Source organism: Corvus moneduloides, chromosome 23 (assembly GCF_009650955.1).
Source record: "Corvus moneduloides isolate bCorMon1 chromosome 23, bCorMon1.pri, whole genome shotgun sequence".
NCBI classification, from domain to species: domain Eukaryota; kingdom Metazoa; phylum Chordata; class Aves; order Passeriformes; family Corvidae; genus Corvus; species Corvus moneduloides.
In genome coordinates, this window is record NC_045498.1 from 5,015,392 (window position 1) to 5,040,698 (window position 25,307).

Sequence of the window (25,307 nt, forward strand, 5' to 3'; positions counted from 1 at the left end):
AATCCGTGATCCCATTCCTCATGAGAAAGGCATGATCCCATTCCTTATGGGAAATCCATGATCCCGTTCCTCATGGGAAAGGCATTATCCCATTCCTCATGGGAAATCCGTGATCCCATTCCTTATGGGAAAGGCGTGATCCCATTCCTTACGGGAAATCTGGGATCCCATTCCTCATCGGAAAGGCGTGATCCCATTCCTTATGGGAAATATGTGATCCCGTTCCTCATGGGAAAGGTGTGATCCCATTCCTTATGGGAAATCTGGGATCCCGTTCCTCATGGGAAATCCATGATCCCATTCCTTATGGGAAATCCGTGTTGGATGCAGCATTCCCAAGCACAACTTGCAGCTGCCACATCCCTGGAAGTGTCCGAGGCTGGGATGGAGAACCCTGGGATCGTGGGAGGTGTCCCTGCCCATGGCAGGAGGATCCTTAAGGTCCTTTCCATCCCAAAGCACTCTGGAATTCTCTGATTCCATGGATGCTTCTCCAAAGGAATGCTTTTGGGGCAGGATGGTGCTGCCGAGCAGGGCTGGGCTGGGATCCTTTGGAAAACCCCTGGAAAAGGGATGGGAACAAAACGGTGCTGGCAGCACAGGGAGGTTTAAGGAGATCACATCCCGAATTTTGGCAGCCCGGAGAGGGGACCGGAGCAGGGGAAAATGACAACAGGAATCTTGGGAATTGGGGTTTTGGGAATTCCTTGGTGGTTCTGGATCCTCTTCGGTGCTGGGGCTGAACCCCCCCAGCCTCTGCCAAGGCCTGGGAGTTAATTAACACCGCAAGGAACCCTCATTAAGAGGCCCACTTAATGATTTCGTTTAGGGACAGGAGGCAGCTGTTCCCTGTTTTCCATACAGGGATGGTTGTGCCAGGAATTATCCTGCAGGGATACCTGGGATGGGGTCTGGGGCCGGGGCTGGCGTTGGCTCCCCATTCCCACTCCCTGCTCCGCAGGAATCTCGGAGCCATTTTGGGCAGAGCATCCAAAATTCACCTTTTTTTTTTCCTTGGAAAAGCAGGATCAGCTTCCTGAACCTTGGGAATCCTGCTTATCCTGATTTAGGGCATGGAGCTGGGAGCACCATTCCCGGTGTTTTGATGGAGTTTGGGATTAATTCATCCTGCGTGTCCCAGCTCCCACAACATTCCAGCAGAACAAAGCGCTCTCAAAACAAATCCCTCTTTTTAGGAGGGAAAAACGAAACCCAAACCCAGCAAACAAAAATCCAGGAATAAAAAAATCGGGAATTTTCTCGCACCTCCAATAACGAACTCCGTCCTCAGCGGCTCATTTGCATATTCAAGCCCTTGTTTAATATTCTAATTAGCGGTTAATCAGCTCTCGAAAGAACAAGCGGTGATTAGCGCATCTTCACCTCCTCCAGCAGATTTGGGCTCATCAGCTCCGGGAAGCTTTCCTGCTATTCCTGAATTATTCATGGCCGCGGGAATGTCACCAGGCTGGGATTTGGGGATGATCCCGGCGGGTGAGCATGGAAAACCCAGGGGGAGACGGTGTCCTTTGGGAACAAGGAGGGTTTGGGGCAGATTTTGGGAAGAAATTCCTCCCTGGAAGGCTGGGAAGGGGCTGGGATGGATTTCCCAGAGGATTTTTCAGGACTTTTTCAGGTTGTCCCATCCCTGGAAGTGTCCGAGGCCAGCTTGGAACAACCTGGGATCAATCGGGATCATTTATCCCGATTCTTCCTTTCCTCTTCTTCCACAGCTTTTGAAGGCGTTGGGAAGTTTGGGAAGCTCCTACAGGAGGTCCCAGGTCTGGAGGAGGAATTGCTGCAATCCCAAAGGGATTCCTTGGGCTTTTCCCCGCTCCAGGACCAGATCCCAGCCCTTGATCCCACCTGGAAGCGGCTTTTCCCTGCTCCAGGATCCCAGCTCAGCTCTCAGCCCTGATTCCCTTTTCCCACGTCCTTCCCACCCTGATTCCCTTCTTCCCGTCTGCCTTTCCCATCCCATGGAAGGCAGGGAGGACGCCGGACTCCACCCCTCCGTATTCCCAAGGATTTTGTGGCTGCACGAGCGGGTTTTTAAAGCCCTTGGAATAATCTTAACAGATTCCAGCTCTTTTTGCTTGGAAAAGAAGCCCTGCCTGGCCGTGGATTGGATCCTGAGGTTTGGATGTCAGGGAACAGGGATCAGCTGAGGTGACAAGGACCGGGCTGGCTCCCGGGAGAATCCGGGTGGGAGAGAGAAAGGCAGGAGCTCCAGACAGCTGCTTCCCGGAATTTTAATTAATTCCCGATCTTCCCAGACTCCGGCTTTGCCAGGCTCTGGATTCCCAGCTCCCGGCGTCTCCCGGGATGTGCGGGATGGATCAGGAAGGTCAAAGCTGCCCCTCGCCAAGGCAGAGCTCCCTCCCCGCTGCCCTCGGCACTTCTTGGGAAGCCGCGCTGGCTCTGGAAGCAGCGGGATCCGCTGGAGCAGCGTCCCTGGAAGTGCTGGAGCTCATCCATCGAATCCCGGCCATCCGTGCCTGGGATGTGAACGCTGAACTGAGGAGCTCCCGAGGATCCCTGGATCCTCCTGGGATGCCCGGGATGCTCCACAGGCACAGCAGAGCTTTTCCAGGGTCTGTTCTGGGAAGGGGCTCTTCCCTGCTCAGCCCTCGGGCCCTCCTGGAAGCGGCTTTTCCCTGTTCCAGGACTCCAGCTCAGCCTTGATCCCACCTGGAAGTGGCTTTTCCCTGATCCAGGACCCCAGCTCAGCCCTTGATCCCACCTGGAAGTGGCTTTTCCCTGTTCCAAGACCCCAGCTCAGCCCTTGATCCCACCTGGAAGTGGCTTTTCCCTGTTCCAAGACCCCAGCTCAGCCTTGATCCCACCTGGAAGTGGCTTTTCCCTGTTCCAAGACCCCAGCTCAGCCTTGATCCCACCTGGAAGTGGCTTTTCCCTGTTCCAAGACCCCAGCTCAGCCCTTGATCCCACCTGGAAGCGGCTTTTCCCTGTTCCAGGACCAGAGCCCAGCCCTTGATCCCACCTGGAAGTGGCTTTTCCCTGATCCAAGACCCCAGCTCAGCCTTGATCCCACCTGGAAGTGGCTTTTCCCTGTTCCAAGACCCCAGCTCAGCCCTTGATCCCACCTGGAAGTGGCTTTTCCCTGTTCCAAGACCCCAGCTCAGCCTTGATCCCACCTGGAAGTGGCTTTTCCCTGTTCCAGGACCAGAGCCCAGCCCTTGATCCCACCTGGAAGTGGCTTTTCCCTGTTCCAAGACCCCAGCTCAGCTCTCAGCCCCTCCACGTCCCTGGTTCCCTTTTTCCCGGCCCTTCCCACCCTGATTCCCTTCTCCCAGCCCCTTCCAGCCCTTCCACGTCCATCCCAAAGTTAGGAAGGAATCCGAGGAAGGGGATTCCCCATTTCCCCCCCTCAAAGAGGAACCGGGAGCGCATCCCGGGGGATGCTCCAGCCCCTTCCAGAGGGAAAACCGCGTTTATCGGGAATATCCCAGGCTGGAAGAGCGGATTCCACGGGCTGGCAGCTCCCTCTCGTGGGGAAAAAAAGTCGGGAAGAGCTGGAATGTGCCCCAGATGTGCGGCACAGCTGGAGCGCGGGGCGGCCCCGCCTCGGGATACCCCGGAGGGGTTGGAAACGGGAATTCCTCAGGGAGAAGGATCGGGACGACTCTTCCCGGGAAGAGAGGCTCAGCCAGGCTGTTCCTTGCCCTCTCCCAGTCGGGATTTTTTGGGATTCGGGACAGGGTTGGATGTTTTCCAGCTGTTCCATCTCCAGGGACACTTGGGTTTCGATCTCTCTGGAACGGCATCCAAGCTGCTTCCTTATGGGATGAATTCCTGAGGGAGGTGGGGAAGAGGCGGATTCAGAGCGCATTTCCCAGTCCTGGGAGTCTGGTCCCGAATTCCTATGGAGCCTCCTTAGCTCCTGGATTGAATTCCAGCTCGGAAAGAAAACATTTGGGATTCAGTCCCAAACTGATTTTATAGCTCCCTTCTCCAGGGAAGGACTGGGTTTGGAAAGGGCACAGGGAACGGAATTTCAATGGGAATACGGAATCATGGAATGGTTTGAGCTGGGAGGGCCTTAAAGATCTGATTCCACCCCATTCCATGGGATTCCTTCCCCTGGAATTCCACCTGGTGGGAGCTGAGTCCCTTTTTGGTTCCTGGGAGGGAGGAACTCCCAATGCTGGATCCAGCTGGGCTTGGATTTGGCCTTTTCCAGGATCAACCCTTTCCCCTGGAATTCCCTGGTTTTGATCATCCTTCTCCCTGGAATTCCACCTGGGGGGGGGCTGAGTTTTGGCTCCTGGGAGGGAAGAAAGAATTCCCAGTGCTGGGTCAACCTGGGCTTGGATTTGGCTCTTTCCAGGATCATTCCCTTCCTGGGGAGATCTAATTCTAATTAGATCCAAAGATCTAATTCCACCCCATTCCATGGGATTCCTTCCCCTGGAATTCCACCTGGTGGGAGCTGAGTCCCTTTTTGGCTCCTGGAAATGAAGAATTCCCAGAGCTGGATCCTGCTGAGCTTGGATTTGGCCTTTTCCAGGCTCACCCCCTTCTTGGAATTCCACCTGAGCCCTGTTTTGGCTCCTGGAAAGGAAGAATTCCCTGGAAGGGAATGGGCTTGGATTTGGCCCTTTCCAGGATCATCCCCTTCCTGGAATTCCACCTGAACCCCATTTTGTCCCCTGGGTTGGTGTCAGAGCCATTCCATCCCTCTGGAATCCCTCCATCCCTCCATCCATCCCTCCCTCCATCCATCCCTCCATCCATCCATCCATCCCTCTGGAATCCATCCCTCCCTCCATCCATCCATCCATCCATCCATCCATCCATCCATCCCTCTGGAATCCATCCCTCCCTCCATCCATCCCTCCATCCATCCATCCATCCATCCATCCATCCATCCATCCATCCCTCTGGAATCCATCCCTCCCTCCATCCATCCCTCCATCCATCCATCCATCCATCCCTCTGGAATCCATCCATCCCTCCCTCCATCCATCCCTCCCTCATCCCTCCATCCATCCATCCATCCATCCCTCCATCCATCCATCCATCCCTCCCTCTCTCCATCCCTCTCTCCATCCCTCCCTCCATCCCTCCCTCCCTCCCTCCATCCCTCCCTCCCTCCATCCATCCATCCCTCCATCCATCCATCCCTCCATCCATCCCTCCCTCCATCCATCCTTTCCCAGCCCAGCTTCCCGGGATTTGTGGCCCTGCTTCACTAACAACCCAGAAATTGATTTTTATTTATCCCACAAAACCCATCCTGCTGCTCCCACAGCTCCATTGGAATCTGTGGGAATCGCGAGCCGACCCCTGCGGATCCTCCCGGAATCACGGGATCCCATTAAGGGATCAATACCCTTTGGAATGTTCCCAATGGATTGTGAGGGGAAAAGCAGGGACTTGGTGGATTTTTGGGGAATTTTTGCCTCAGGGATGGGAAATTCCTCTGCTTTTGAGGGAATAAAGCAACAACTTTTCCTTAAGGAATTTATGGAGAGGCTGGAATTGTCCCTAAGGATGGGAACAACACCAAATAAACACCAGGAAAAGCAACTTCAACCCTCAAAAAATCCCCACCTCACCTGATCCAAAGAAATCCACACATCATTCTGGTTATTAAGAATCCAGCTCGGTTTTATTGTCCAGTTTTTCCAAAAGCTGGGATTTTCCTCAGCAGAATTATAAAAGATTCCTGGTTTTATCCCTATTTTACAAAGATTTACAGCTCTGGGAGCGACCAAGGTGGAGCTGGGAATTCTCTTCAACAATCAAACCTTGATTTGGGGGCGGGAGGGGGGGGGAGAGGGTTGTAAAAATTCCCTCGTCCAAAAAAATTCCCTCATCCAAACTGGAAAAAGAAAGGGTAAAAAAGGGAAGGGTAAAAAAGGGAAGGGTAAAAAAAGGGAAGGGGAAAAAAGGGAAGGGGAAAAAAGGGAAGGATAAAAAAGGGAAGGATAAAAAAGGGAAGGATAAAAAAGGGAAGGGTAAAAAAAGGGAAGGGTAAAAAAAGGGAAGGGTAAAAAAAGGGAAGGGGAAAAAAGGGAAGGGGAAAAAAGGGAAGGGAAAAAAAGGGAAGGGGGAAAAAGGGAAGGGAAAAAAGGGAAGGGGAAAAAAGGGAAGGATAAAAAAGGGAATTTCCGTGAGCTGCTTCCAACAGGGAGAGGGCTTTATAAAATTAATTCCAACGAATTTTTTTGGGAAAGACCACGAGGAGCAGGGTTGGAACCCCGCGGACGGAACCAGGATTTGAAGCCGCCCTTTATTCCCAACGTGTGCCCAAAATGAACTTCCCGGGGCTGTGTTTTCCTCACCCCAGCATTCCCAAGAACTGGGCAAGCGTGGAAGTCGCTCGCCATGGAATTGCGGTGTCGGGGTCGCTTTGGGAATGGATTTCCTGCGGGAATTCCTCAGTACAGGGGGCCCTTGACGGATCCCGGCTCCGTGAGGCGCGCGGCCGCGTAGGCCGAGGCTCCCAGGCACGCGGCCGGCTCGCAGAATCCCGGGAATCCCGCGGGGCCCGGCAATCCCGGTTTTCCAGCCTCGCCCGGGGAGCCCGGCAGGCCCCGCTCGCCCGCTTTGCCATCCAGAGCGTGGCCGGGAATGCCCGGGAGACCTGGAATGGGAATGGGATGCTCAGAGAGAGGAATGTGGCGCTTGAGCATCGGGAAATAGGGATTGGGAGCTGGGAATGCCGCTGGGGAGGGGGTGTGGGGTGAGGGAGCCCTTCCAGAGGGTGGGAAAGGGGTGGCAGCAAGGAAGGAAGGAGGAAGGGAAGGATGATCCGGGTGGGATGAAGCTGGGAGGGTTTTGTGGGATGGAACTGGGAAGGTTTTGTGGGATGAATCTGGGAAAATTTACAGGATGGGAATTTACAGGACCTGGGAAGGTTTTATGGGATGAACCCAGGCAGGTTTTATGGGATAAGTTTGTGCTGTTTTTATGGGATGGACCTGGGAAGGTTTTATGGGATGAACCCAGGTAGGTTTTATGGCATAAGTTTGTGCTGTTTTTATGGGATAAGCCTGGGCAGGTTTTGTGGGATCAACCTGGATGGGTTTTGTGGGAGGGTCCTGGGCAGGTTTGTGGGATGAGACTGGGCGAGTTTTGCAGGATGAATCTGGGAAAATTTGCAGGATGAAGCTGGGCAGATTTGTGGGATGAACCTGGGAAGATTTCCAGGAAGAACCTGGGCAGGTTTTGTGAGAGGATCCTGGGCAGTTTTTGTGGGATGAATCTCAACAGATTTGCAGGATGAACCTGCGCAGGTTTGTGGGATGAACCTGAGAAAGTTTTGTGGGATGAAGCTGGGAAGATTTCCTGGAAGAACCTGGGCAGGTTTTGTGGGATGAGCCCTGTGCAGGTTTTGTGGGAGGATCCTGGGCAGTTTTTATGGGATGAATCCAGGCAGGTTTTGTGGGATGAATCCAGGCAGGTTTTATGGGATGCACCAGAAGGTCCCCAGCCACTGCTGACAAAGGCCACGTGGCCGTGTCAGGGCTGGGGACACGGGCTCTCACCTGGGATCCCTGGAGGCCCCGGCATTCCCGGGTGGCCACGGCCGACGTCCCCCCTCTCGCCCTTCTCCCCTCTCTTCCCTGTGGGAACCAAAAAGACGGGAAAGAATCCATGGAAACCCCGGATGGGAGCAGAGGCAGCTGCCCCGCTCGGGGACGGGGCCGAGCGTGGCAGTGCCACCCCCCACGAGGGTTTTCCCTGGCACCATCCCAGCGGCACCCACCTTTGGGTCCGACATTCCCGATCTGCCCGGCAGCTCCCAGGATTCCGGGGACGCCTCGGGGTCCCATGGGGCCGTGGGGACCCTGCTCACCGGGGGGTCCTGGGGGCCCGGGGGGGCCGGGGGGTCCCATGGCCCCGACCCCACCCAGGGCGGCTCTCTTGGCACTCACGGCCACCTCTGCCAGCTGCTCTGTGGGGCACAGAGGGGCCAGGCTGGGATCTGCGGGATCTCTGGGATCTGTGGGATCTCTGGGATCTGTGGGATGCGTGGGGGCTGCCCCCCGCCCCGCTCAGCCCTCACCTTGCAGCATCTTCAGGACCACGTCCACGATGTGCTGGTCCCCGGCGTCCCGGCCCTGCCGGAGGGACACGCCAGGAAGGGAATTTGGCTCCTTTTGTGTTCCCCCAGAGCCATTCCCAAGGCAAATCCCAATCCCAATGTCCTCCCTGCATCCCACCCTGCTCTTTCCCGTTCTGTCCCAGTGCGAGTGATCCGTGCTCAGCTCACTCCGTGCATCTCGTCTGAGTGTAAAAGGAGGTTTTCAGGGAAAAATCCCGAGCCCAGGCAGGCAGAAAATCCCAAAAATTAGGTTTTTAGGGAAAAATCCCGAGCCCAGGCAGGCCGAAAATCCTAAAAATCAGGTTTTTAGGGAAAAATCCCAAGCCCAAGCAGGCGGAAAATCCCTGAGTCTAAAATGAGGTTTTCGGGGAAAAAATCCCGAGCCCAGGCAGACCGAAAATCCCTGGTTTATGGATTCCATAAACAGTGGGAAACACAGAATTCCTCCCCAGGAAGGCGGGATCCCAGAGGCACCACTCCCAACTCGTTCCCAGAGGAATTGGCTGGGAAGGAGAGGCAATTCCCGCAGAGCTGGAGCAGCTGAGGGCTCAGCGAGGGTGAGGAGGGATTTGGGATCGGGATACTCACGGCTGTGCCCCGAGGGCCCGGCATTCCCGGCACTCCGCGCTCCCCCACCAGCCCCCGAGGGCCGGGGGGGCCGGGATAGCCCCGAATTCCCGGGGCTCCTGCGTCCCCCGAGGGGCCGGGAAAGCCGAGGTCTCCCTGGATGCCTTGCTGGAAAAGGGATGGAGAGGAGCCCTGAGCACGGGGACTGCGCCCCGAGAGCCCCAAAAATCCCGGGAGCAACACCACAGGCAGGGCTGGATCCCAAAGGGGGCTGGGGCTGAATCCAGGGCTGGATCCCAAAAATTGGGGCTGAGCCTGAATCCAGGGCTGGATCCCAAATGGAACTAGGACTAAATCCAGGGCTGGATCCCAAAAATTGGGGCTGAGCCTGAATCCAGGGCTGGATCCCAAATGGAACTAGGACTAAATCCAGGGCTGGATCCCAAAAATTGGGGCTGGGGCTGAATCCAGGGCTGGATCCCAAAAATTGGGACTGAGCCTGAATCCAGGGCTGAATCCCAAAGGGGTCTGGGGCTGATTATGGGGCTGGATCCCAAAGGGGGCTGGGGCTGATTATGGGGCTGGATCCCAAAAACTGAGGCTGGGGCTGAATCCAGGGCTGGATCCCAAAAATTGGGACTGAGCCTGAATCCAGGGCTGAATCCCAGAGGGGTCTGGGGCTGATTATGGGGCTGGATCCCAAAGGGGGCTGGGGCTGATTATGGGGCTGGATCCCAAAAACTGAGGCTGGGGCTGAATCCAGGGCTGGATCCCAAAAATTGGGACTGAGCCTGAATCCAGGGCTGAATCCCAAAGGGGTCTGGGGCTGATTATGGGGCTGGATCCCAAAGGGGGCTGGGGCTGATTATGGGGCTGGATCCCAAAAACTGAGGCTGGGGCTGAATCCAGGGCTGGATCCCAAAAATTGGGGCTGGGGCTGAATCTGGGGCTGGATCCTAAAGGGGGCTGGGGCTGAATCTGGGGCTGGATGCCAAATGGGGCTGGGGCTGAATCCAGGGCTGGATCCCAAATGGAACTAGGACTAAATCCAGGGCTGGATCCCAAAAACTGGGGCTGAGCCTGAATCCAGAGCCAGATCCCAAAAATTGGGGCTGAGCCTGAATCCAGGGATGAATCCCAAAAACTGGGGCTGAGCCTGAATCCAGCACTGGATCCCAAAAATTGGGGCTGAGCCTGAATCCAGGGCTGATTGTGGTCACTGGCCCCCATTCCCAGGGGAAACATTCCCTCAGCACCCACCATCTCCATGGATCCAGGAGGATCCACTCCGGATGAGGATCCCCCAAGGTGTGGGATCCCCCAAGGTCCTCCCAAGGTGTGGGGACACCTCAGTCCCAAATCCCCCATCGCTCACCTGTCCCTTGGGTCCCGGCTCTCCTGATTCCCCCTGGGAACAGAGGACACGGGAAAAGCAATGAGGACACAGCAGGGATCCCTGGCATTCCCAGAAATCCTCTGGAAGCACCCACCTTCTCTCCCTTGAGCCCTGCCAGGCCGTGGACACCGGGATCTCCCTAAAGGAAAAGGAAGGAGAGATGGGAACATTCCCAAAGTCACTCCCACCCTCAGCAGCTCCAGAAACCCTCTGGGATGTGCGGGGAGTTCATGGAAAAGGAGCCTGGAGGCGCTGTTAAACCCAGCTCTGTTAAACCCGGCTCTGTTAAACCCCTGCCACAGCCTGGGGTGTACTCACAATGCTGCCTTTGGGGCCGGTTTTCCCTGGGGATCCCTGGGAAAAGGGAAAAGTGGGATGAGCCCAGCTCAGAGCAGCGTCCCCGGGCTGCCACCTCGCTGTCCCCTGAGCTGTCACCTTGTCTCCTTTGACTCCCGGCAAACCTTGAGGTCCTGGGATCCCTGCTGGGCCCTGCTCGCCCTTTGGCCCCTGGAAATCCAAGGAATATGGGAAAACGAGTGAGAAGAGGCAATGGAAAGACCTTTTCCCATCAGGGAACTGCAGTCCACGGGCAGCTTCCCCCATCCTCTGGCTGATCCCAACATCCCAACCTTCCCTAAATCCCAGCTCTGAGGGGGAACAGGGCACAAAACTCTGGAGAAGTCGTGCCAAGAGCAGGGATCTTGCAGGGATGGATTCCTGTCCCCGGGAAAAGCAGCAAAAATCATTTTCCGGACGCTTTTCCAGTGCAGGGAAGCTCCGGCGAGGGGCTGGGCAGCATTCCCGCTCCCCCAGCATGGGAGGAAATTCCTGGGGCTGCAAACCCAGCGGGATCCCATTAATCCCGGAGCTATTCCCTAATCCCTCAGGCCAACAGCGGGACAGGCACGGGATTGACCCCGGGATCAAAGGGGGAGGTCCGGCTGTGTCCCGCTGATCCAGGATCCGGGCTCGGCATCCCCAGCCTGGGGCTGAGCGTCCCCCGTGTCCCAGCCTGAATTTGGGGACAGCTCAGAGCATCCCCCGTGTCCCAGCCTGAATTTGGGGACAGCTCAGAGCATCCCCCGTGTCCCAGCCTGGATTTGGGGACAGCTCAGAGCATCCCCCGTGTCCCAGCCCGGCTTTGGGGACAGCTCAGAGCATCCCCCGTGTCCCAGCCCGGCTTTGGGGACAGCTCAGAGCATCCCCCGTGTCCCAGCCCGGCTTTGGGGACAGCTCACCGGCTTTGGGGACAACTCACCGCTCTGCCCTGCTCCCCGGGGGGCCCCACGAGGCCACGCTCGCCACGGTCGCCCTGCGGACAGCCGGGGTAGGAGCGGGGTCAGTGCCAACCCCACCCCGGCACGGCCACACCCCCGCGGTGTCCCCAGCTCACCTTCAGCCCGGGGACACCCTGCGGGCCCTGCTCTCCCCGAGGTCCGGGCTCGCCCTAAAAACGGGAAAGAAAATCCCGGAGAAAATGGGATTCACAGGCATCGGGTGCTCCTCGCCCTCCCCCGAGGGAGGGGTGGCCCTGTCCTCGTCACCGCCGCGGGGTGGCCAAGGATTGGGGCTGGAGCAAATCCCAGGGGATTCTCGGGAGGAGCAGAGTGGGAATAAAGCGCAAAATTCCGCTTTTAGCTTGCAGGAAACAGGGGGGGAAAAAGGGAAAAGGGAGAGAACAACCCCGAGGCTGTCCCTGGGAAGGACACGGCGACATCGAGGTACTCACAAGCTGCCCTGGGGCACCGGTGACACCGGGGTGGCCCCGAGGACCCGCTTCACCCTGAGAACGGAGAGAGAAGCGGGTCAGGGACAGCGGGGACAGGGAGGGGACAAAGGAGGGGACAGCATGGATGCTCAGAGGTGTCACCAACCTTGTCACCAGGGCCACCTTTGCTGCCCGGCTGGCCCGGCAAGCCCTAAGGAAATAAAGCCGGGATCAACCCTTGGGCACAGCTCGGTGTCCCCACGGGGGGCTGGCCCTGGGGCAGAGGGTGTCACCCCTGGGCACAGCTCGGTGTCCCCACTCAGGGGACAGGTGTGGGGGTCCTGCACTCACAGCTTGTCCCCGGTGTCCCGGCGTTCCCGGGCGTCCAGCCTGTCCCATGCCACCCTGCAGGGGACAGAGAGGATGTCACCAGGAATGGGATGCCCACAGGTGGCCCAAGGGGGGACGGTGCCCTTAACCCCGTGGCCAGGAGGTGCCATGCCAAGGGACGTTATTCCGTTCTCCATTCCCGTTATTCCCGGCACAGGGAGCAGCGGGTGGCATTCCCTGTGCCAGCACCTGCTGTCACTCACCTTCACTCCTGGGATCCCTGGGGTGCCATCCTTGCCATCGATGCCCGGGAGACCCTAAGAGAGGGAAGAGTCACTTTGTGTCACCTCAAAGGGACTCAAAGGCGCGTGGTGGGGACAAAAAAATGTGGGAAGGGGAAGGAACGTTCCAGGCCTGTGCTGGAGGGGGGCAGGGACACGGGAGGGGACAGCCGGGGACAAGGGGGGGCACAGGTGCCACCAGCTGTACTCACGTTCTCCCCCTTGGGGCCGACGTCACCCTGGGGTCCCCTGATGCCACGGCCACCCTAGAGCGGGAGGGGACAAGTGTCAGTGTCCTGCTGGTGCAGGGGACAGAGCTGCGACAGGGGGGAGATGCCCGTTCCATGTGGGAATGGTGCCAGCACTGGGCATTGGGGGAGCTCAGGATCCCACTGGGGACATTGGGGGGGCTCAGGATCCCACTGGGGACATTGGGGGGGCTCAGGATCCCACTGGGGACATCGGGAGGGCTCAGGATCCCACTGGGGACATTGGGAGAGTTCAGGATCCCACTGGGGACATTGGGAGGGCTCAGGATCCCGCTGGGAACATTGGGGGGGGGTTCAGGATCCCATTGGGAACATTGGGGGGGATTCAGGATCCCACTGGGGACATCGGGAGGGCTCAGGATCCCACTGGGAACATTGGGAGAGTTCAGGATCCCACTGGGGACATTGGGGGGGGGTCAGGATCCCATTGGGAACATTGGGGGGGATTCAGGATCCCATTGGGAACATTGGGGGGGATTCAGGATCCTGAACAGGGAAAAAGGGGATGCTGGCACTGGGGGGTCACCTACCAGCTCTCCCTTGTCACCAGGGTCCCCAGGTGGTCCCTTGGGGCCTTCCCTGCCCTGGAGGAGAGAGAAAAACAAGGATTGAGCAGGCAAAAGTGGGATCCCACAGCACCCAGGGGTGGGGAGGGCACCCACCGGCTGCCCGGCTGCTCCAATGCTCCCGGCCATGCCCTTGTAGCCAGCAGGACCCTGGGAAAAGAGCATGGAAAGGTCAGTCCCTCCCATCCCGATCCATCCTCACCAGCAGGAGGGAGTATCCTGCTCCTGGAGATGGCCCAGCACGGGTGGGATGCTCCCAGGAATGATCCCGTGGGTGGGATGCTCCTGGGAATGATCCTGTGGGTGGGATGCTCCCAGGAATGATCCCGTGAGTGGGATGATCCCGGGAATGATCCTGTGGGTGGGATGATCCTGGGAATGATCCCATGGGTGGGATGCTCCCGGGAATGATCCCGTGGGTGGGATGATCCCGGGAATGATCCCATGGGTGGGATGCTCCCGGGAATGATCCCGTGGGAGGGATGCTCCCGGGAATGATCCCATGGGTGGGATGCTCCCAGGAATGATCCCGTGGGTGGGATGCTCCCGGGAATGATCCCATGGGTGGGATGATCCTGGGAATGATCCCGTGGGAGGGATGATCCTGGGAATGATCCCATGGGTGGGATGCTCCTGGGAATGATCCCGTGGGAGGGATGCTCCCGGGAATGATCCCATGAGTGGGATGATCCTGGGAATGATCCCATCCCATCCATGGGTGGGATGCTCCCGGGAATGATCCCGTGGGAGGGATGCTCCCGGGAATGATCCCATGGGTGGGATGCTCCCAGGAATGATCCCGTGGGTGGGATGATCCCGGGAATGATCCCGTGGGAGGGATGATCCTGGGAATGATCCCATGGGTGGGATGCTCCCGGGAATGATCCCGTGGGAGGGATGCTCCCGGGAATGATCCCATGGGTGGGATGCTCCCAGGAATGATCCCGTGGGTGGGATGCTCCCGGGAATGATCCCATGGGTGGGATGATCCTGGGAATGATCCCGTGGGAGGGATGATCCTGGGAATGATCCCATGGGTGGGATGCTCCTGGGAATGATCCCGTGGGAGGGATGCTCCCGGGAATGATCCCATGAGTGGGATGATCCTGGGAATGATCCCATCCCATCCATGGGTGGGATGCTCCCGGGAATGATCCCGTGGGAGGGATGCTCCCGGGAATGATCCCATGGGTGGGATGCTCCCAGGAATGATCCCGTGGGTGGGATGATCCCGGGAATGATCCCGTGGGAGGGATGATCCTGGGAATGATCCCATGGGTGGGATGCTCCCGGGAATGATCCCGTGGGAGGGATGCTCCCGGGAATGATCCCATGGGTGGGATGCTCCCAGGAATGATCCCGTGGGTGGGATGCTCCCGGGAATGATCCCATGGGTGGGATGATCCTGGGAATGATCCCGTGGGAGGGATGATCCTGGGAATGATCCCATGGGTGGGATGCTCCTGGGAATGATCCCGTGGGAGGGATGCTCCCGGGAATGATCCCATGAGTGGGATGATCCTGGGAATGATCCCATCCCATCCATGGGTGGGATGCTCCCGGGAATGATCCCGTGGGAGGGATGCTCCCGGGAATGATCCCATGGGTGGGATGCTCTCGGGAATGATCCCGTGGGTGGGATGCTCCTGGGAATGATCCCGTGGGAGGGATGCTCCTGGGAATGATCCCATGGGAGGGATGCTCCCGGGAATGATCTCCGTGGGATCTGGAGCCCTGATCCCAGAGTCAGGGGATGCCACGGGCACTCACCGCCTCGCCCTTGGGTCCTGCCATCCCGGGATACCCCCTGAGGCCCTGAGGTCCCTGCAGGGAAGGAAAGCACAGCCGGATTAGCTGGAAAAAACTCCGGGAGCACAGGGGGAAGCAGCAATTAGAGCAAAAATGATGCTGGGAATCCACCAGCTTTGCCAACCACGAGGAATTCCAGCCCCTCCTAATTCCAGAGCCCCACACCAGGTGCTTTTCCAGCTGTCAGTTCCATAACTCCAGCGGGCCCGAGCTGGAGCCGCTTCCCGGTGCCGGAGCTCTCAGCTTCAAAGCAGTTGTGCTCTTCGCAGGGCTCAGCCCGGTAATTGCTTTCCATCTTCAAAGTGCTCCAAGAATTCCAGCGGCTTTAATTCCCTCCGGAGCAAGGGGGACTCAGGGGACAGCAGGGATTTATCTGGAATTATCCCTAGTAACAAGGCAGGTGCCCACGGAGCTCTCCAGAGGGAGAGGTGGTGGCATCCATGGCTGGGAGAGGGGTGGGATGAAGGCTCTGCTTCAGTTCCCAGTGCTGGGAACGGGGACACGCCGGTGTCACCTCCCTGGTGTGGGGACAAGGACAAAGAGGCCACCCCCAGATCCTGGAGCAGTTGGAAAAAGAGGAATAAAGGATTTACCGGAGGGCCTGGGACTCCTTGTTCTCCAGAGGCACCAACATCCCCCTTGGGGCCCTGGGAATGGAAAACAGGGAATGTTGGAGGCAGTGTAGGGACAAAGCACCCTGGGGACACCACCTGGCCCCCAGCAGGGATGGGGACAGGTGGCACTGCCCAGGGAGCCACCATGGGAAGGCCACCCTGGTCTCCTCTGGTCTCCGCTTCCCACATTTCCCATTTTCCTCTTTCCTCCCTCCTTCTTTTTCCCTTTCCCTTCCCAAAACTCCTTCCCTGGGTCCAGCCCTACAGGGACAGCCCCACCTGGATCCTGCTGGGATCCCACTGGAATCCTGCTGGGAAACTCACCTGTGCTCCCGGCTTGCCGGGCTCTCCGAGGGCGCCGGGGCGGCCTCTGTGTCCCTGAGGGGGGAGAGGAAATCCGTGAGGAAAATCCCTGGAAAAGCTGTGGGGTGGTGGCACCAGCCCGGTGGCCGCATCCCCCAGAGCCACCCTGCCACCCCATCCCACCCTGGGGTGCCCAGTGGGGACAATGGGAGGGGTCAGAATCCTACAGGAGACATTGAGGGGGGGCTCAGGATCCCAGTGGGGACATTGAGAGGGGTCAGAATCTCACTGGGAACATTGGGAGGGGTCAGAATCCCACTGGGAACATTGGGAGGGCTCAGAATCCTACTGAGGACATTGAGAGGGGTCAGGATCCCACTGGGAACATTGGGAGGGGTCAGAATCCCACTGGGAACATTGGGAGGGCTCAGAATCCCACTGGGAACATTGGGAGGGGTCAGAATCCCACTGGGGACATTGGGAGGGCTCAGAATCCCACTGGGAATATTGAGAGGGGTCAGAATCCCACTGGGAACATTGTGGGGCTCAGAATCCCACTGGGAATATTGGGAGGGCTCAGAATCCCACTGGGGACATTGGGAGGGGTCAGAATCCCACTGGGGACATTGTGGGGCTCAGAATCCCACTGGGAATATTGGGAGGGGTCAGAATCCCACTGGGGACATTGTGGGGCTCAGAATCCCACTGGGAATATTGGGAGGGGTCAGAATCCCACTGAGGACATTGGGGGTACTCAGAATCCCACTGGGGACACTGGGGGGCTCAGAATCCCACTGGGGACACTGGGGGGCTCAGAATCCCACTGGGGACATTGTGGGGCTCAGAATCCCACTGGGGACATTGTGGGGTTCAGAATCCCACTGGGAACATCCCAAGGTGGTGGCACAGCCAGGGTTGGGACTTTGGCACAGGGTGCCACCCCCAGGTAGGGGCTGGGGGCCCACAGGGACCCTTCCCACAGCACCTTTTCCTCCAAGGCTCCATTTCCCAGTGCTCCAGAGATCCCAGGGAAGGATCCTTCACTCCAGCACATCCTGGAGGTGACAATTCCCGGTCTTCCCCCCCCCCATGGCATCTCTGGGATTTCCTTACCTTCAATCCCTGCAGTCCCTGCGGGCCCTTGGGGCCTGGGGGGCAGCTGGTCGGGCACTGGGGGGAGAGGAAGGACAAGGATGAGCTGGGAATGACCTGGAAAAGCCTGGGAGAGAGGGAGGGAGGGAATTCCTGCTCCACGTGGGACACAGGGGACACCCTGGTGCCAGCGGGGACGGGCCATGGCAGCTCTCACCAGGAAATCAGCGCTGCCTTCCAGGCCTTGGAGGTGTCCCGGGAGCCCCTGCAGGGAAGGAGATCCCATCAGAATTCCATGATTTAACATCAGGATGGGTTTACAAGGAATGGGGTGGGAGTGAGAGCCAGAGCTGGAATTCTGGCCCCAATCCCCGGGATGAGGCTGGGGAAGCTTCTCCCTTCCTGGAAGCGGCTGGGAATACTCACGGGTTTCCCTGGAGGGCCTGGGGGACCCCTGGGGCCGTCGGGTCCGGGGTCACCCTAGGGAAGAACAAGGAAAAGAAAAGTTGGGATGGGGAGGGGAGGTGGAGACCTGGAGAGCCAGGATGTCCCAGCAGGAATGGGGACATCCCCGGGGTGATGGCACCCTCCATCCCCACATTTCAGGATCATCCCAGATTATCCCACAAGCCCTGAAGAGCAGGGAAGCAGATCCAGGTGGAACGAGGGGAGATTTTTCCACGTCCCCTCCATTCCCACGTGTCACGACCATCCCTGATAATCCCAGGAGCCCTGGAAGCAGATCCTGGTGGAACGAGGGGAGGTTTTCCATGAACCCCTCCATTCCCATGTTTCAGGATCATCCCTGATTATCCCGGGAGCCCCAAAAAGCAGAGGAATTCCAGAGGTGGGAAGGGGTGGCAGAAGCTCTGCTGGAATTCCAGGGGTGGGAAGGAGTGGTAGAAGCAATTCCCAAGCTCTTTTGGAATTCCAAAGCAGATCCAGGTGGAAGGAGGGGATGTTTTCCCTGTCCCCTCCTGACTCCTCACCTTGGGTCCCAGCACTCCAATCTCCCCAGGAAGTCCAACCTGGCCTGGAAGCCCCTTAGGGAGAAGGGAGAGAAATTCATGGAATGAGAGAGGTCCCATCCTGATTCCTGCCCTGTGGGGGTGCTGAGGATTGAGCTCCTCCAGCAGAATTCCAAGCGGGATCCCAGGCCACCCATCCCACCCCCAGTATGGCACTTACGGGGGGTCCTGGCAGGGAAGGACCCTGCAACAAAAAAAAAAGCTACAATTGATCCAAATTCCTGAAATCCCCCAGAATTCCTGCCCCAAGGAGGGTGATTCCCACCCCACCACCAAGGATGCATCCAGGGGGATTTGGGAGGTGCCATCCCAGCCATGGGAGCAGCAGATACTCACAGGGAGCCCTGGTGGCCCTGGGAGTCCGGGCTGGCCCTGCCAGGACACAAGAGGAGAGTCAGGAGCTGGAAAAGGAGGAGCTGGAAAAGGAGGAGCTGGAAAAGGAGGAGCTGGAAAAGGAGGAGCTGGAAAAGGAGCATCTGCTCCGGCAGCTGCTCCAATTCCCCCTCCCTGGATGCAGCCTCAGGGCCAAAAACTCCATCAGCCAATTCCTGCATCCATGGATCCCTCCCAGAGCGATGGGAATGGTCCCAGGCTGGGTCTGGGAGGGGAAGGGGGAGCCTGGAAAGGTGGGAGCTTGGGAATGTGGGAGCCTGGGAAGGTGGGAAATTGGGAATGTGGGAGCCTGGAAAGGTGGGAGCTTGGGAATGAGGGAGCCTGGGAAGGTGGGATTCCTGGGAAGGTGGAAGCCTGGGAAGGTGGGAGCCTGGGAAGGTGGGAAATTGGGAATGTGGGAGCCTGGGAACGAGGGAGCCTGGGAAGGTGGGAAACTGGGAATGTGGGAGCCTGGGAATGAGGGATTCCTGGGAAGGTGGGATTCCTGGAAAGGTGGGAGCCTGGGAAGGTGGGAGTCTGGGAAGGTGGGAAATTGGGAATGTGGGAGCCCGGAGCTGCCCCTCACTCACTTTGATTCCGGGCCTGCCGATGGGTCCTGGCTCCCCTTTTGCTCCCGTCAGGCCCTGCACGGGAAGAGGCACGCGGGGTTATTCCCAATGCTCCTGCTCTCCAGCCAGGAATTCCTGCTGGGGTTGAGTCCATCGGGAAGACCCAAGGGTGGAATTCCATGGCCCAGGGATGCCCTGCAGGGTCCCCACACCCCCGGGCACCTCCAGCCCTGGCAGGGACACATCCCCGATCCCAGTTTTATCCCTGGGATGGGGCAGGAACCCACCCAAAGCTCGCCGGGCACCCATCCCACACCCCAAGACCCCACCCAGGGGCCCTGGGGATGGGCAGGGGGAGGTGGCAGCTCCGTCCCCTTCCTGCCACCACCTCTGCCAGGCTGTGCCAAGGAGGGGACAGCGGGAAGTCACCGGTGCCACCGTGTGGGTGCCCAGGAAGTGGGGACAGTGGGGACACGGAATTGCTTTGGATTTGTTCTGGAGGAAACAGGAGGGGCTCTGCTGGAATTCCAGAAGTGGGAAGGGGTGGCAGAAGCTCTTCCGGGGTCCGAAAGGCGGAAAGGGGTGGCAGAAGCTCTTCCTGAGCTCTTTTGGGATTATAAAGGTGGGAAGGGGTGGCAGAAGCAATTCCCAAGCTCTTTTGAGATTCCAAAGGTGGGAAGGGGTGGCAGAAGCTCTTCCTGAGCTCTTTTGGGATTTCAGACATGGGAAAGGGTGGCAGAAGCTCTGCTGGAATTCCCAGAGGTGGGAAGCGGTGGCAGAAGCAATTCCCAAGCTCTTTTGAGATTCCAAAGGTGGGAAGGGGTGGCAGAAGCTCTTCCTGAGCTCTTTTGGGATTTCAGACATGGGAAAGGGTGGCAGAAGCTCTGCTGGAATTCCCAGAGGTGGGGAGGGGTGGCAGAAGCTCTTCCTGAGCTCTTTTGGGATTTCAGACATGGGAAAGGGTGGCAGAAGCTCTGCTGGAATTCCCAGAGGTGGGGAGGGGTGGCAGAAGCTCTGTCTGAGTTTTTTGGGGATTCCAGAGGTGGGAAGCGGTGGCAGAAGCAATTCCCAAGCTCTTTTGGAATTCCAAAGGTGGGAAGGGGTGGCAAAAGCTCTTCCTGAGCTGTTCTGGGATTCCAAAGGTGGGACGGGCTGGCAGAAGCAATTCCCGAGCTCTTTTGAGATTCCAAAGGTGGGAGGGGGTGGCAGAAGCTCTGCTGGGATCCCAAAGATGGGAAAGGGTGGCAAAAGCTCCTCATGAGCTCTTTTGGGATCCCAAAGACGGGAAGGGGTGGCAGAAGCTCTTCCCGAGCTCATTTGGGATTCCCAAGGTGCTTTCAGCTCCGTCACAAAGGGATTTGGGCACGTTTTATGTGGGGCAGACACCGGGGACAGGAGGAGTTTGCTGTGACCCCGCTGGGACCCTACAGGCAGGGACACCACAGGGGGACAGGGGTCAGTGCTCACATCAATGCCCGGCTTCCCTGGGGGCCCATCTGGACCGGGGGCTCCGGGCTCACCCTTGACACCCTGGGAAAGAGAAAAAGTGGGATCAGGCTGGGATGAGCCCCTCTGGAAGCAGTGGGAGCAGCGGGAAGCTGAGGGAGGGATGGGTACTCACCAGAGAGCCCGGGGCTCCGGCGGGGCCTTTGTCACCCTGGAAAAGGGGAAAAGGTGGAAAAGATGGAAAAGGTGGAAAAGGCGGAAAAGATGGAAAAGGTGGGAAAAGGATCTGTCCCCGTTCTGGGGGATCGGGATCCCTGTCCCACTCCTCAGACTGGAGGGAGGTGCTGGATCCCACAGGCAGGGCAGGGTGGGGCCGGTGTTGGGAAGAGTGGGTTGGGGTTTTGTGAGGGCTGGGGTTTGTGAGGGTTTTATTGGGGTTTTGTGAGGGCTGGGGTTTGTGAGGGTTTTATTGGGGTTTTGTGAGGGCTGTGCTGGGGTTTGTGGGGTTGTGACGGGATTTTTTGGGGTTGTGCTGGGATTGGTGGGGTTGTGCTGGGGGTTTGTGAGGGGGAATCAGTGAAGGTTGTGCTGGGGTATGTGAGGGTTTTATTGGGGTTTTGTGAGGGCTGTGCTGGGGTTTGTGAGGGTTTTATTGGGGTTTTGTGAGGGCTGGGGTTTGTGAGGGTTTTATTGGGGTTTTGTGAGGGCTGTGCTGGGGTTTGTGGGATTGTGATAGGATTTTTTGGGGTTGTGCTGGGATTGGTGGGGGGTTTATTGGGGTTTTGTGAGGGCTGTGCTGGGGTTTTGGGGGGTTTTGTGAGGGTTTTACTGGGGTTTTGTGAGGTAGGGTTTTGTGAGGGTTGTGCTGGGGTTTGTGAGGGTTTTATTGGGGTTTTGTGAGGGCTGTGCTGGGGTTTGTGGGGTTGTGATAGGATTTTTTGGGGTTGTGCTGGGATTGGTGGGGGGTTTATTGGGGTTTTGTGAGGGCTGTGCTGGGGTTTTGTGAGGTAGGGTTTTGTGAGGGTTGTGCTGGGGTATGTGAGGGTTTTACTGGGGTTTTGTGAGGGCTGTGCTGGGGTTTGTGGGGTTGTGCTGGGATTTTTTGGGGTTGTGCTGGGGTTTTGTGGGGGTTTGTGCTGGGATTTGTGGGGGTTTGTGCTGGGATTTGTGGGGTTGTGCTGGGGGTTTGTGAGGGCTGTGCTGGGGTTTTGGAGAGGTTTTGAGGGTTTTACTCGAGTTTGTGAGGGTTTTGCGAGGGTTGTGATGGGATTTGTGAGGGTTTGACTGAGATTTGGGGGGTTGTGCTGGGGGTTTCTGAGGGGGAATCGGTGAAGGTTGTGCTGGGGTTTTGTGAGGGCTGTGCTGGGGTTTGTGAGGGTTTTACTGGGTTTTTTTGAGGGTTTTACTGGGGTTTTGTGAGGCGGGGTTTTGTGAGGGCTGTGCTGGGGTTTGGGGGGGTTTTGTGAGGGTTTTACTGGGGTTTTGTGAGGCAGGATTTTGTGAGGGCTGTGCTGGGGTTTGGGGGGGTTTTGTGAGGGTTTTACTGGGGTTTTGTGAGGCAGGATTTTGTGAGGGCTGTGCTGGGGTTTGTGAGGGGGATTTTGTGAGGGCTGGGCTGGGGTTTGGGGGGGTTTTACTGGGTTTTGTGGGGGTTTGCTGGGGTTTCTGAGGGGGGCTTTTGTGAGGGTTTTACTGGGATTTTGTGAGGGCTGTGCTGGGGTTGGGGGGGTTTGGGGGGGGTTGTGCTGGGGTTTCCAAAGCACTGCGGCTGTGCTGGGTATAAATAACCCTAAAATAACACCGCATCCTGGAGAAAGGGCACTTTCTGCCGCCTCACAGGGCTCCCCTCTGTTCGGGCCCCCATTCCCCAGCCCATGGAGGATCCAGAGCCACAATCCCCCACCACATCCCTCTGCGGGAACCCCACTGGGATGTCCTGGTCCCCAGTGTCCCCCTCCCAGCTCCCCCCTTCACTGGGCACCTCTGGGGTGGTCCCTTCCCCAACCCCTCCGAGCATCCTCCAACTTCCTTGTCCTGCATTCCCCAAAAACCAATCCAGGCCCCAATTCCCGAGCTGTGGATGGAGCTGGATAATGGGGTGCAGCATCTGTGCCACCTTTGCTGCCACCAGCAGAGCAGGGGATGCTCCATCTGCCCTAAATCAGGAGTGGGAACAGCACAGAGCGGCACCCCCGGCCCTCTGTGCCACCCACAATGTCCCTTTTGTGCCCCGTGTCCCCTCCCTCCCTCCCTCCCAGCTTCCCAGGCACTCACATCGATGCCATCGGCTCCTGGCACTCCTGGGGGACCGGGGGGCCCTCGCGGGCCTGGCTCTCCTGGTGGCCCTCGCTATGGGAAAAAGGGATGGGATCCACGTCAGGAAGGGCCCCGAGATGTGTGGGGGGCACAGGGAGCTGCTGGGAATCCCACAGGGAGCTGGGATGGGGAACACCTCGAGGGGTCAGAGCTCTGCCCCTCCCATGGATGGATGGGGAAATCCAGGACATTTCCCCACACTGAGACCACCAGCTCCTCATTCCCTGCCCAGTTTCTATCCCATTTCTCCCCTCTCTTGCCCTGGTGTCCATAGGGTGGGGCCTCCAGGGGGTGATGGCAGCGTTTTCACCCCTCTTTCCTCTTTCCCTGGTGTCCGAGGATCTCCTGCCCCAGTGGAGCAGGATCTCCATGGGATGGCAGAATTTCTTTCTCATCTCTGCTCCCTCTTTCCCCGGCACTTCCAGGGCTCCTGCCCCCAACAGAGCAGCGTCTCCATGGGATGGAATTTTTACCCCATCTCTGCTCCCTGTTTCCATGACACTTCCAGGGCTCCTGCCCCAACAAAGCGGGATACCCATGGGATGGAATTTTTACCCCTTCTCTGCTCCCTCTTTCCCTGGTGTCCGAGGATCTCCTGCCCCAATGGAGTGGGGTCTTTATGGGATTCCAGAGCTTTTACCCCTCTTTCCTCTCTCCCTGGTGTCCAAGGATCTCCTGCCCCAATGGAGTGGGATCTCCATGGGATGCCAGCATTTTTACCCCATCTCTGCTCCCTCTTTCCCTGGGTTTCCTGCCTGGATGGAGCAGGATCTCCAAGCATTTCTACCCCACCTCTGTCCCCCTCTTCCCTGGCACTCCCAGAGCTCCTGCCCTGACAGATCAGGGTGTCTATGGGGTGACAGCAGCGCTTCCAAAGGCCCCTCTAAGCTGCAAGTGGGATTTTTGGGAGCACTGGCAGGATTTCGGTGCCTGAAAGCCCGGGATGAGGTGGGGACCCCCAGCCCCTCTGTGTGAGCTCTCCTTGGGCCGGGCTGGCTCCGCTCCCGGGCTCCGGACAAAAGCTCCATTCAGGGAAGCTCCCGGAGCCCGGCCCTGGCTTTGAGGTTTGCACAGGAGTCGGCAAAGAACCCTCTGTTATCCTAACAGGGAGTTTGGGGGGAGAGATTCCAGTCCTGGAGACTGAACCCTCGGTGTTCCTGGAAATGGGAAGCAGACGGTGGCTGGGCCCCATTCCTGCAGCTCCTCCAGCTTCCCAGGCTGGTTTATTTTAAATATTATATCTTTAAAATCTTTTTTTTAAAAGATTTGTTTAAAAATAAATTTATTTAAAAGGAATAAAAATGTGTGGTTTTTAAAATAAATTTATTTTTAAATGATTTATTATTTATGAATTTTATCGGATTTATTGGATTTATTTATTTGTCATTTATTATAATAGTAATTATAAATTACATTTCCTAAATTTAATTATTTTAAATAAATATTTAGGGATCAATATAAATCCGTAGGGATGAGAGGTACTGCTGGTTCACGCACACAACAGGAGAGCCCCGGCTCCACCTTGGATCAACCCCTGAGCCAGGGAGGGAGCGAGTCCCCATCCCTGGGATCACCCCTGAATGGCACCTTTGTCCTGCCCAAGGAACGAATTCCAAAGGGTTCCTTGTTCCCGAAATTCCCACATCCCCCTCGCTCCGCTCCCCTGGCCAGCCCCAGCCCCTGCCCCCACGGGGATCCCGGGGGGGTTTAGGAAGGAGCTGTCCCCCAGTTCCCAACCGGCAGCTCAGGAGCCACATGGAAAAATTTCCCAAAAATCTCTAAAATCTGATTTTTTTTTTTTTTTTTTTTTTTTTTTTTTGCAGTTGCAAGGCAAGGAGAGTTTTTCCAGGTGGGATCGCACTGCCTGCCCCTCTCCAGGACTCAGCTCCCCTTTTTCCAGACCCATTTTTTCCTGCCCCCGGGTGAGTGTGGGGAGTCCACGGAGACCCCTGGACAGCCCCCACGGAGCCTTGGGACAACCCCGGGCAGGTCAGAGCCCCCCCAGCCCTGCTCGGCCCCCCTCAGTCCGGATCCGCAGCACATCCCAGGAAAGCAGAAGCCAATTTCCCAGAAAATCCAGGGGGAAAGACCCTCCACTGCTACTCCAGAGGGGAAATCAAACTCAACTTGTTTAGCCAACAATTCCCCAATTCCCAAGTCCCCACTTCCCGCCCGGAGAAGTCCCCGGCGGGTCGGGGCTGTGGCTCCCGGCTGTTCCCACCCTCCCCGGGGGGCATTCCTGGGAAAAGCAAGGGAATAATCCGAAAGTGCTCAGCACCGCGAGGGAGCGGAGATGGGGAATGTCCCTTCCCCATCCCTTCTAATCCCTTCTCCATCCCTTCTCCATCCCCATTCCAGCCCGGAGGGGAGCGGGATCGAGCACGGGACTTACGAGCTGAGCCAGGCAGAGGCAGGAGGCTTGGAGCAGGAGCCAGAGCTGCGACACGAGGGTGACACGGGCCATGGCGAGCGCGGCTGGCACCGAGCGGGACCCGCGGGGACACCGGGAGGGCCGGGGAAGGGGAAGGAGGACGAGGAGGAGAGGGAGGAGGAGGAGGAGAAGAAGG

At 57.8% G+C, this 25,307-nt stretch overlaps 1 protein-coding gene across 2 annotated transcripts; it reads right to left on the reverse strand.

Moving 5' to 3' along the window:
• Positions 1–6,073: 6,073 nt before the first annotated feature.
• On the reverse strand, positions 6,074–25,307 carry COL9A2 (collagen type IX alpha 2 chain). Of its 2 annotated transcripts, XM_032132598.1 has the most exons (32): positions 25,133–25,305; positions 22,699–22,773; positions 20,600–20,635; positions 20,446–20,508; positions 19,000–19,053; positions 18,374–18,409; positions 18,198–18,221; positions 17,999–18,052; positions 17,436–17,489; positions 17,227–17,274; positions 17,031–17,087; positions 15,939–15,992; positions 15,594–15,647; positions 14,962–15,015; positions 13,288–13,341; positions 13,156–13,209; positions 12,569–12,622; positions 12,339–12,392; positions 12,097–12,150; positions 11,912–11,956; positions 11,767–11,820; positions 11,431–11,484; positions 11,296–11,349; positions 10,473–10,544; positions 10,356–10,391; positions 10,132–10,176; positions 10,017–10,049; positions 8,663–8,809; positions 8,036–8,090; positions 7,736–7,924; positions 7,515–7,592; positions 6,074–6,610 (listed from the first exon to the last, which is right to left on the reverse strand). In XM_032132598.1, the coding sequence occupies exons 1-32, from the start codon at positions 25,202–25,204 to the stop codon at positions 6,405–6,407; spliced, it is 2,073 nt and encodes a 690-aa protein (XP_031988489.1). In that variant the 5' UTR covers positions 25,205–25,305; the 3' UTR covers positions 6,074–6,404. The 2 variants fall into 2 exon arrangements, with proteins under 2 accessions (XP_031988489.1, XP_031988490.1); XM_032132599.1 differs by lacking the exons at positions 6,074–6,610; positions 7,515–7,592 and having other exon boundaries at positions 7,741–7,919; positions 25,133–25,307.